Here is an 11,950-nt window from a genome sequence, read left to right as displayed (position 1 = left end):
CCAAGCCTGTCGCTAGAATGCCAGTTGAGGGAATATTCATTCATCGTATTACGATGCTTCAATTATTAAATATATATTAACAAATAGATATTAACATTTTGTTGGTTATTAAATAGTCACGTCCCTCAAATACGCATGGCTCTCACTGCCGAGACAAAACGTTTCAGTGCACTGTAGTCACGATACATGTTTACATTAAATTTGATTAGATGTGTGGGTCAAAATGTTAGGAATTGTTTTGAGTGTGATTTTTTAGAAATTTTTATGGTGGGTTTTTTTAATTTAATTTTTTTTAAATCTCATAAAAATTTATTGAAAATTACAAATTTAATGATTCATCCTGTAAAATACGCTTGCAAATTATGATTTACAAATTTTCAAAATTATATAAATTAAATAAATAATAATTAAAAAATACATAATATTTTGATAAACTTAAAATCATAAAAATCCATAACATATAGAACAATTAATTTATGTAAGATTTACTCTCCACAATTGATGGTTCAAATTTCGTGAAGAGTTCAACCATCTTTGAACCTGGATTCAACCTCATACTTTTCTTGTAATAAAGAAAACCAATACGGTACTCCCCTTGTTTTATTAGGAATCATCAAACCTAAATATTTTAAGATATCTTATAAAATTTATTACTATTAATTGAAATATATACCTTTCAAATATACAATTTAAATACCTCTCTAAAATAATGACGTGCTGAACGTCAAATTCCAAGCCTGTCGCTGGAATGCCAGGTGAGGGAATATTCATTCATCCTGTTACGATGCTTCAATTAATAAATATATATTAACAACTAGATATTAACATTTTGTTGGTTATTAAATAGTCACGTCCCTCAAAGACGCACGGCTCTCACTGCCCAGACAAAACGTTTCAGTGCGCTGGAGTCATGATACATGTTTACATCAAATTTGATTAGTTTTTTGGCCAAAATGTTAGGAGTTGTTTTTAGTATAATTTTTTAGTAATTTTTATGGTGGGTTTTTTTGGTTTAATTTCTCTAAAATTTTATAAAAAATTATTGAAATTTATAAATTTGATGGTTAATCTTGTGAAAATTAAGTGCCTTAGAGATTCTACAAGGTACTGAATCCATATATACAGTAAAAAAACTGGTCTATAACTCAAATTAAAATTTCACCTCAAAATTTTCCACTAAATTAAAACACTGAAAAATCCAAAAAATCAAACTAAAAACAACACTAAAATATTATCCTGAATAATTATATTTTATTACCAATGATTTGGGCATAATCAATTTAAAAAGTGACATCACTGGTTATCATTTTGATGATAGTTGTTCTCTTTCCACGGCTTTTCAACCAGTAACGGTTTTGTATTTTTGAATGCAACCATGTCAATTAAAATCCTAAAACGATGGTTTTGTATTTTCCAAATTTTCGACAATGTCAGATATGTTTGAAAATCTGCCACGATAGTAGATACCCATACCATTTCCAATATTATTAGAAAATCTGACCTTTTGGAAAGGTACCTTAATAACATCACGCCTAGGGTTACAGGGACAGGGTTGCCTGTCCAAGTCATAGGCTGGAATCTTGAAGTGGTCACATGGTCATCACTGGCATTTCGGCCGGAGAGAAACTAAATGTGCTTTCTATATATACATTCAAACGCCATCCAAGCGAGGAGGCCAGAGGAGATCATCAGGTGTGTGGAATTACAGGCAAATAATATCGAAGATGGGTAGATCTCCTTGCTGCTCAAACCAAGGCCTCAACCGCGGAGCCTGGACGAAAATGGAGGATATGATTCTCTCGGACTACATCCTAAATCATGGAGATGGTGAATGGAGACTTCTTCCTCAAAAAGCAGGTGAATCTCAACAAATCTGTAACACTACTTTATGAATATAGATGCAAATGTGTATTGAAAGTTTAAGTAACTGAAGATATTTTATTTTGCAGGTCTTAAGCGGTGTGGAAAGAGTTGTAGATTGCGTTGGACGAACTATGTTCGTCCCAGCATTAAACGTGGAAACATTTCCACCGACGAAGAGGATCTCATTGTTCGGCTGCATCGCCTTCTTGGCAATCGGTATGTGAAAATCAGTGAACGTGATTTATGGGTTTTTAAGTTGGGATAGGGTATAGGTTCAAATTTTGGTAAATATAGAACAGGAAGGATCGAGTTTTCATAGATATAGACCTTGGAAAATTAGTATAGTGAAGGTGGGCGTTCACAATTGATTCCTCATTTGGAGGATTAGAATATTTGCCATAGAAATTCGAACAATAAGTGAGATGTCAAATGGATGCTTGCAGGTGGTCACTGATAGCGGGACGACTACCTGGGCGAACAGATAACGAGATCAAGAACTACTGGAACACTCGTCTGAGCAAAAAGCCGCTGCCAACAAACGACTCTCAACCCAATTTGATTTCAAAAAATGCGAAGACAAGCTCAAAATCTCCTTCTGCTCTACAAGATCATGTGCTCAAAACCATCCCCATCAAAACAACGGCGGTGCGATACTCTGAAATGGTAAGACCAAATCGTTGCGACGGTTATTGTTGGGTATTTTTCAAATGGGGAAAATACCAAAAACCAAATGTTCAAACAAACACACAGAACCAATGCTCTGTTTTTCGTTCACAGGATCTTTTGTGCACAGACAACAAAAAAAATTCACAGAGAGACAGAGTATTTCACCACCATAAGAACATTCTATTCATTAAAACCTGATGCAAAGATTTACCACTGTAAAATCTTTTTTATATTCATTGGTGTGAAAAACAACTTACTGCTGTAATAAAAAGATTTACATAAGTTTACTGCTGTGAAAAACAAAATTACACAGGCTTACAAAAACTCGCTCACCATTTTCTTTATGCACTGCTGTGCAAAACCACACATGGTTTTTCTACTCCTCAGTTTTACGATGGCCAACACTAAAACATTACAACCTGTTCATATCTTTTTACACACTGCTGTGTGTTCCACCTTTTACTGCACCCACATATTTTTACGCTGCTGTGAACACAAGTTCTTTACCTCCCGTGTGCCCCATAATAAAAAGTCAACACAAAAAAAAACTAACTTATTACATACGATTTTTGGTTTTAATACATGCCGTATAAAAAGTATATAAAAAAATATATGTTAAAATGTGCCCATAACCATATTTATGATATCCACCTAAAACTATGTAGCAGCATTAAATTCCAGGACTATTCTTCCACGGCGGTCAACCAAAAACTCTTTCACTCCACGCAACATTTAATTTGATGCAGGCCCGTGTGCAGGTTTAATCAATCAACGGCTAAAAGGAGTGGAGCAGATCGAACGGCGGATAATGATATCGGAAGGCCAACAAGTGCTGAACATTAACCCCCGAGATTCTTACGTTGCGTTACGTCAGGGCTGAACCACGTGTCAGCTCCAAATTGTATCGGAGCTCCTTGCCGGATTATTCCTTCTGCCTGAAATCAACCCGAGAGCTTTCCGGCGAGGTTTATTGACCGGTTTCTCGCAGCTGCGTTGAAATTAGATTTCAACACTCCCCTTTAATTTCAACAGCTGGGCATTCGGTCATACCCAGACACTTTCTCAAAAATTCAAAGCTTTTATGATCCAATGGCTTTGTCAAGATGTCTGCAACCTGTTCTTGAGTCCTGCAATGTTCTAGGACAATTTCTCCATTGTTCACCAATTCTCTGATGTAGTGAAACCTGGTATCAATGTGTTTCGTTCTCTTATGAAACACTGAATTCTTTGACAATGCAATAGCTGAGCTATTGTCACAAAAGATCACTGTCGTTTTTGCTTGCTCTTGGCGTAAGCTTCTCAACATTCTTCTCATCCACACTGCTTGACATGCTGCCGCTGTAGCTGCCACATATTCAGCCTCTGCTGTAGACAATGCTACAATGGACTGCTTCTTAGAAGCCCATGAAATGGCTCCTGAACCCATATGAAATACATAACCGGAAGTGCTCTTCCGATCATCTATACTTCCAGCCCAATCACTGTCTGTGTATCCAACCAAATCTGAATGTTCTGAAGCATGATATAAAATTCCATACATTTTAATGCCTTTGACATACCTCAAGATTCTTTTTGTTGCCTGCCAATGTGCCTCCTTTGGCCTCTCCATAAATCTGGAAATTAAACTAACAACATACATTAAATCAGAACTAGTTGCTGTTAAATACATAAGGCTGCGCACAATGCTTTTATACAAACTAGGATCAAAATCCTTGCTGCTGTCCTCTCTGCTGAGCTTTAATCCCATCACTGTGGGAGTGATTGCTGCCTTGCATTCTTCCATCTTAAATCTACCCAAAACTTGATTTACATATCTTGCTTGAGATATAAAAATTCCTTTTTCATTTTGATCTACTTCTATGCCTAAGAAGTATCTCAACAAACCCATGTCAGTCATTTCAAATTCATCCTTCATGACTGATTTAAAATTCTCAATAAGATAAATATCATTTCCAGTGAAAATAACATTATCTACATACAAGACAACAATTAAAATTTTACCATCCTTTTCCTTGATGTAGACTGTGGGTTCTCCTTCACATTTGTCGAATTCATTATCCAATAGATAAGAATCTATCCTGCTGTACCATGCTCTTGGCGCTTGCTTCAGCCCATAAAGAGCTTTCTTCAACTTGCACACTTTGTGCTCTTCACCTTTCTTCTCATATCCGAGAGGCTGTTCCACATAGACCTCTTCCATTAACACTCCATTTAGGAATGCTGACTTCACGTCCATTTGGTAGACTTTCCATTTGTTTTGCGCTCCTATGGACAACACTGCTCTCACTGTTTCCATTCTTGCAACCGGGGCGAAAGTCTCCTCATAATCTCTCCCATACTGCTGCTTGTAGCCTTTGACAACCAGCCTTGCCTTGTGCCTTTCTATCTTGCCTTCAGCATTGCTCTTGGTCTTATAGACCCATTTCACACCAATGACTTCTTTGCCTTTTGGTAACTCAACCAAATCCCATGTTTTGTTTCTCTCTATGGCATTCATCTCCTCATCCATAGCTTCTATCCATTTCCTATCTTTAATTGCATCTTCGAAATGAATAGGATCATCAACATGACAATACAAGGCAAATAAGGAATTCATTCCTTCATCATAAATATCACTTAAGTTTCTGAACTTCTTACCTCTTTCACTTGGTGTGCAAGTGCTTGAAGATGCACTTGAATTTCCTCCTTGTGGTGTGCTTGGAGAAGCACTCTCATTTATCCTCAATGGTGTTCCTTGCTGTCCTTGTGTTGGCGCTGCTGTTTGGGGATGCATTTCAGCCACCTCCTCTTCATCTTCATCATGAGACAAACAGTTTTTGACATTCACTGTTTTCTCTATGCTTCCATCCCAAGCTTCCTCTTCTATGAATTGAACATCTCTGCTGACAAAGAACTTCTTGGTAGATGGAATGTATAGCCTGTAGGCTTTGGATTCATCACTGTATCCAATGAAGATGCATTTCTCCCCTTTGCTGTCCAACTTCCTCCTTAGCTGATCTGGAATGTGTGCATAGGCCACACACCCAAAAACTCTCATGTGGGTGACTCCTTGCTTTCTCCCACTCCATGCCTCTTCCGGCACTTTGTTCATGACTGCCTTTGTAGGACACCTGTTCAATATATAAACTGCACAATGTACAGCTTCAGCCCAATACTCATTTGGCAAATGCTTTGCCTTCAACATGCTCCTTGCCATATCCATGATGGTTCTGTTTTTCTTTTCAGCAACTCCATTTTGCTGTGGGGTGTACCGAGTTGTGAACTGTTTATGTATTCCATTTTCTCTACAAAACTTTAGGAATTCATTTGAGATATACTCACCTCCTCTATCAGTTCTCAATACTTTTATGTGCAGCCCGCTTTGGTTCTCCACAAGTGCTTTGAAATTTTGGAATTTCTCAAAGACTTCACTTTTGTTCTTGAAGAAATATATCCAAGTCTTTCTTGTAAAATCATCAATGAATGTCAAGAAATATAGGCTGCCAGCTAATGATGGAGCTTGCATTGGTCCACACAACTCTGAGTGGATGATCTCTAAGGGTGCCTTTGCCCTTATGCTCTTCCCTGATGGAAAACTTTCTCTATGTTGTTTTCCCAAAATGCAGCCTTCACATAGGCTGTCCAGTTTCTCTATTAATGGTAATCCCTTTACCATTCCTTTTCTGCTCAGTAAGTTTAGACCTCCAAAATTTAGATGCCCGAATCTCAAGTGCCATAACCAGTTCTCATCCTTTGGCACGCTTTGGAAGGCCTCTTGGGTGACTGCTGCCATTTCCTTCTTGTTCTTCAAGTCTGCCCTGATCCGGAGAGGGAACATCCTGTTCCTTGTCATCTTCACTTCAGCAATGCATCTTTTGCTGGGTGGTATGTCCATGATGGTGCACACATCATTTTCAAAGTAAACATTGTAACCCTTTTGGATAAGCTGTCCAACACTCAATAGGTTACATCTCATTCCGGGGACATAGTAGACATCTGCTATGGTTTTCCTTTCTCCTTGTTTTGTAAATATTTTTACCTCCCCTTTTCCCATAACAGACACTTTACTATCAGTTCCTAGTGTGACCTCTGATTTCAAATTCTGATTTAAGGCTGAAAAGAGAGCTATATTCCCTGTCATATGGTTGCTGCAACCTGAGTCTAAAAACCATATGTCCTCACTATGTGTTTCAGCCATCTTACAAGCTAACAGGACATTATTTTGACTGCTGTTTTCTCTTGTAACATTTGCATTTTGTCTACTGTTCATATCATGTTGTTTCTTTCTACAATCACTTGCATAATGTCCATACTTTTTGCAATAATAGCATTGAACATTAGATTTATCATACCTTTGTCCTTGAGCATGAAACTGTTCTCTTTGTTGGCTGCTGCCTTGGCCTTGGTTCTGATTTGGATTGCTGCCTCTTCCTTGTGCATTTGATGGGCTGTTCCTTCCACCTCTGTTCTGGCTTCTGCCTCTTCCTCTTCGGTTTCCTCTGCCTTGACCTCTTCCTCTTCCAAAGGACATCTGGGTCTTGAAAGCTTACTCAAGAGATGAGTTTTCATTCCTACTCAACCTCTGCTCATGTGTTATCAGTGATGCATGTAGCTCATCAACTAAATAGCTTGAGAGATCCTTTGTCTCTTCAATGGTGGTGACTATGGCATCAAACCTTGAGGGTAAGACTCTTAATATTTTCTCCACTATCCTTCTATCTTCAATGGTTTCTCCATGAGTTCTCATTTGTGTGATTACACCAATCACATGAGTGAAGAATGATTCAATGTTGTCTGACTCCTTCATGTTCAAGTTTTCAAAATCCTTTCTCAGCAATTGTAGTTTTGCTGTCTTCACTCTCTCCATGCCTTGATAGGCTGTCTTAAGGGTTTCCCATGATTCATTTGCTGTCTTAGCTACTGCTAACCTTGGAAATATACTCTGGTCTACTGCTAGATACAACAACACACGGGCTTTTGAATCCTTCTTCCTATTGCTCTTCAGCAGATCCTTCTCTCCCTGAGTTAATGCATTGAACTCAGTTTCATCTGCTGGTTCTTCAAAGCCATCTTCAACTATTTCCCATAAGTCTTGGGAAGCAAGCAAGGCTTTCATAGTTATTGACCAGTAGTCATAGTTCTTCCCATTAAACTGTGGGAGCTGGGTGTTAAACATACCCATACCAGTGCTTGTGCTAGCCATTCCTTGACTGTGTATTTTAAAAACTGACTGTCTCTTCAGTAACAAACAAGATAGCTGTGAGGAATACCTGAATCCTTTGATGTCTGAGTCTTCTGTCTGCCTGAGAAGTTTTGCTGCTGCAACAAACTCCTCCCTTCAGCTTCTTTAACTTCTTTAAAGAGCCTAAGCCTGCTCTGATACCACTGTTGGGTATTTTTCAAATGGGGAAAATACCAAAAACCAAATGTTCAAACAAACACACAGAGGCAATGCTCTGTTTTTCCTTCACAGGATCTTTTGTGCACAGACAACAAAAAAAATTCACAGAGAGACAGAGTATTTCACCACCATAAGAACATTCTATTCATTAAAACCTGATGCAAAGATTTACCACTGTAAAATGCTTTTTATATTCACTGGTGTGAAAAACAACTTACTGCTGTAATAAAAAGATTTACATAAGTTTACTGCTGTGAAAAACAAAATTACACAGGCTTACAAAAACTCACTCACCATTTTCTTTACGCACTGCTGTGCAAAACCACACATGGTTTTTCTACTCCTCAGTTTTACGATTGCCAACACTAAAACATTACAACCTGTTCATATCTTTTTACACACTGCTGTGTGTTCCACCTTTTACTGCACCCACATATTTTTACGCTGCTGTGAACACAAGTTCTTTACCTCCCGTGTGCCCCATAATAAAAAGTCAACACAAAAAAAAAACTAACTTATTACATACGATTTTTGGTTTTAATACATGCCGTATAAAAAGTATATAAAAAAATATATGTTAAAATGTGCCCATAACCATATTTATGATATCCACCTAAAACTATGTAGCAGCATTAAATTCCAGGACTATTCTTCCACGACGGTCAACCAAAAACTCTTTCACTCCACGCAACATTTAATTTGATGCAGGCCCGTGTGCAGGTTTAATCAATCAACGGCTAAAAGGAGTGGAGCAGATCGAACGGCGGATAATGATATCGGAAGGCCAACAAGTGCTGAACATTAACCCCCGAGATTCTTACGTTGTGTTACGTCAGGGCTGAACCACGTGTCAGCTCCAAATTGTATCGGAGCTCCTTGCCGGATTATTCCTTCTGCCTGAAATCAACCCGAGAGCTTTCCGGCGAGGTTTATTGACCGGTTTCTGGCAGCTGCGTTGAAATTAGATTTCAACTGGCCGCAGTAAATCTAGTTCAAACAAAGCCTTCAAGTTATGTGACAGTAAAGAAAATACAAATTCCTCACTGCCATGCTCTGAGTTACTTGTGAATGGTTCCATTACACATGATTGTTCGAAGCGCATTGCCTTGGCGATGGCAGATGTCAATCTTCTTGAAAGAGAAACCGGAAACTCTATCTGCTCTATGTGGAATTTAACAGACCAGAGATCCCTAGATTCACATTATCTTGGAGGAGACTCGGCTACTTTATCAGACTATTTGTCGAAACTGAACTATCTATCGTCTCCCGACTACAGTCTTTTCTCCTCTCCATCTGACTGTCTGACCTATTTTGGGCTTGAAGAGTGCAACAGGGAATCAGCGTTGGCGGCAGAGACGAATGTGTTTGAATATATGCTTTCTGATCCAAGCCATATGCAGAGCATTAACAACTTTATGGTCAGCATTGGCGGCAGAGACGAATGAGTTTGAATATATGCTTTCTGATCCAAGCCATATGCAGAGCATTAACAACTCTATGGTCTTTTTTTTCAGTAAGAAAAAAACAACTGTTTTTTTAATAAGTGAGAATAATGTATATCCTCCAGCATCTTGTAACTATCTTTTCATCCTCCAGCAGCTTGTATGGTCTTTGTTTTCAGTAAGAAAAAAACTGTTTTTTTCTTTTATAACTGAGAATAATGTATATCCTCCAGGATCTTGTAACTATCTTTTCAGTTGTGACAATTGGTTTCAGACATTCTAATATAACATCTTATGAAAGTAAAAGTAAACAACAAAGAAGAACAAACCTATTATCCTTCACATTTTCATTTATGTATTATATTTATGAAAACATATTCAGTCCATCGGATCATCTATATAATATAAAACTATGCATATTCAACATCAAAATCTCAGACACAAGACAACATCCTGGGAGAAGAAATAAACACCAGCATTCCAAGCGGTAAGATCCCATCCAAAGGAAACATTATCCGGGAGTAGTAGAATCCCAACGTCTATTATGTTGCTACTCATTTTTATCTCAATGTGCATTGGTCTAGTGCATCCAGTAAACTCTTTTTTGACATGTCAGCATTTTGATCGAATTCCCTCCCAATGTGCTGAATAGTTGAATTCCTGAAAGATCCCCATATAGCTTCAATTTGTCTGAGCCATCTAAGTAGCTGTGGTTATTTTTTTAGTGCTGCCCCATAATCTCCATAAATGTGGATAGTGGGATGTCCAAAAAGAAGTGAACCAAAGAGGTCCCTATAACGCAATAGTCTCTGCCTTCATATTAGTGCCTCTACCAGCTCCCCAGTGGACCCAATGTTCTTGTTCCTCTACCATCTCACCAATGGACCCACTGTTCTTGTTCCTTTGATATGATGATCCAAAAACCACATTCACATGTGCCCCTTATGCCCCGCCATCAAAAAACCCAGCCTGTCTTCCTACTAATCAGCCTCTTAGGTCCGCTGTTGTTGGCACTAGAAGAAGTGTACCATCCAAGTATGCAGTCTACCACATGCCTCATTTCCCTTATAATTCTCAAAAGTAATACTATTGCTACCACATGTGTCTCATTTCCCAAATAATTCTCAAAAATAATATTATTGGGCCATCTCCATATTTCCAAAAAAAAAAAAAAAAAATTAATGGGATATTCTCCCACATAGAAATTTGAAAAACTCCACCAGCACAACCAGTCAATGATATTATCATATTGGTTAAATGGAAAACCAATATGCCCAACAATTTTCCTCCAAATCTATGTAGTAACATATACATTGTTTTCCGCCACATTCTTACATAAAACACATACTCCAGGCCCCTCGGTGTTGTGTACTTTATATCAAATAGTCGATGACATCCACCGTAACTAACAATACGCACATATGGTTCATGAACTCTATTGTTTAGAGAAATCAGCTCACGGCCGCCGAGTTTGCTCTGGTTGGAATCAAACGATGCAAGATGTATGCGAGGAAAAGGACTACAGGCCAATCTGCCCCGGAAGACCCCAACCTGATCCCTTATGAAATATAATCGATTTAATATTTTATTTGAGAGGTTATGAAAAAAATCCAACTATGTCATGTCACAGACGATTTCATTTTCAAGGTTTACGTTACATCACGGTGGAAATTCGGATGAATGTGGGGCTCTCCTTAATTATTTGCCTGAAATTGAATCGTATTAAACTGGCGATTGATTGATAATAAAGTATCTGGACAGAATCGTATGTGTTCGAAGGTCCTCTTACCGAGAAGGTATTCTCGAGACAGTTCATGTCACGAATGCTCCAAATTCCGATGTTCTCTCATCTGCGGATTACCATATTATTTAAATCAAATACGCATTGAGGAGTTGTTGGCACATTAAATAGGGTACATAAAATGTGATACGAAAATGAAATACCACCAGTCTGGAAACACGGAAAGGGAAATTTCACCAGAAGAAGTTTGACAATGAGCTTCTGAAATATTCCTTGGAACATTGAAGTTAAAAAAAAATTGAGTGATTCCGAGTAAGTAAAAAATAATTGATTGATTCCCAGCCTATTTTTAAAACGCTAATCCTGAAACATACCCTACTTTGACCATGTCTATTTATTTTTCCAATAATTGTTAGTTGTTCGCGTTAGAAATAGTATAAATGTTATTTAGACCGAAGGAATCGAACGTTGTATCGGAACTGGTTAGAACCAGATTGTAACAAGTAAAAAATTTCCATAAAAAACTGTTACAGCAAAAAAAAAAAAAAAAAAGAGTTGTTTTTAGTGTTATTTTTTTGGAAGTTTTTAAAGTAGGTTTTTCGTTTAAATTTCTCTAAAATCTAGATGGAATTTAGAGAAATTACAAGCTTGATGAGTAATCTTGTGCAATCGAAGTGCCTTAGGGGTTTTCCACAGTGCTGAATCCATATATACAGTAAAAAAAACTAGTTTAAATAAAACAAATCAAGATTTCACCTCAAATTTTTCCACCACATTCCGACACCGCAAAGTCCAAAAAGTCCACTAAATACAACTCCAAAAAATATATGTATAAAAATTTAAACTAACCATACATAT

The 11,950-nt window shown here is 37.7% G+C and overlaps 1 protein-coding gene across 1 annotated transcript; it reads left to right on the top strand.

The window, feature by feature from the left end:
* Positions 1-1,633: 1,633 nt before the first annotated feature.
* On the top strand, positions 1,634-9,354 carry LOC149264082 (transcription factor MYB123-like). Its single transcript, XM_089394869.1, has 4 exons — positions 1,634-1,857; positions 1,950-2,079; positions 2,307-2,559; positions 9,007-9,354. The coding sequence occupies exons 1-4, from the start codon at positions 1,725-1,727 to the stop codon at positions 9,352-9,354; spliced, it is 864 nt and encodes a 287-aa protein (XP_089250995.1). The 5' UTR covers positions 1,634-1,724.
* The last annotated feature ends 2,596 nt before the right edge of the window (positions 9,355-11,950 follow it).

This window comes from Pinus tabuliformis, chromosome 6, assembly GCF_031772625.1.
Source record: "Pinus tabuliformis cultivar Carrire ecotype Pingquan chromosome 6, CPIR1, whole genome shotgun sequence".
NCBI classification, from domain to species: Eukaryota; Viridiplantae; Streptophyta; class Pinopsida; order Pinales; family Pinaceae; genus Pinus; species Pinus tabuliformis.
The sequence above is the reverse complement of the archived record's forward strand: the minus strand, read 5'-3'. Positions and strand labels throughout refer to the sequence as shown.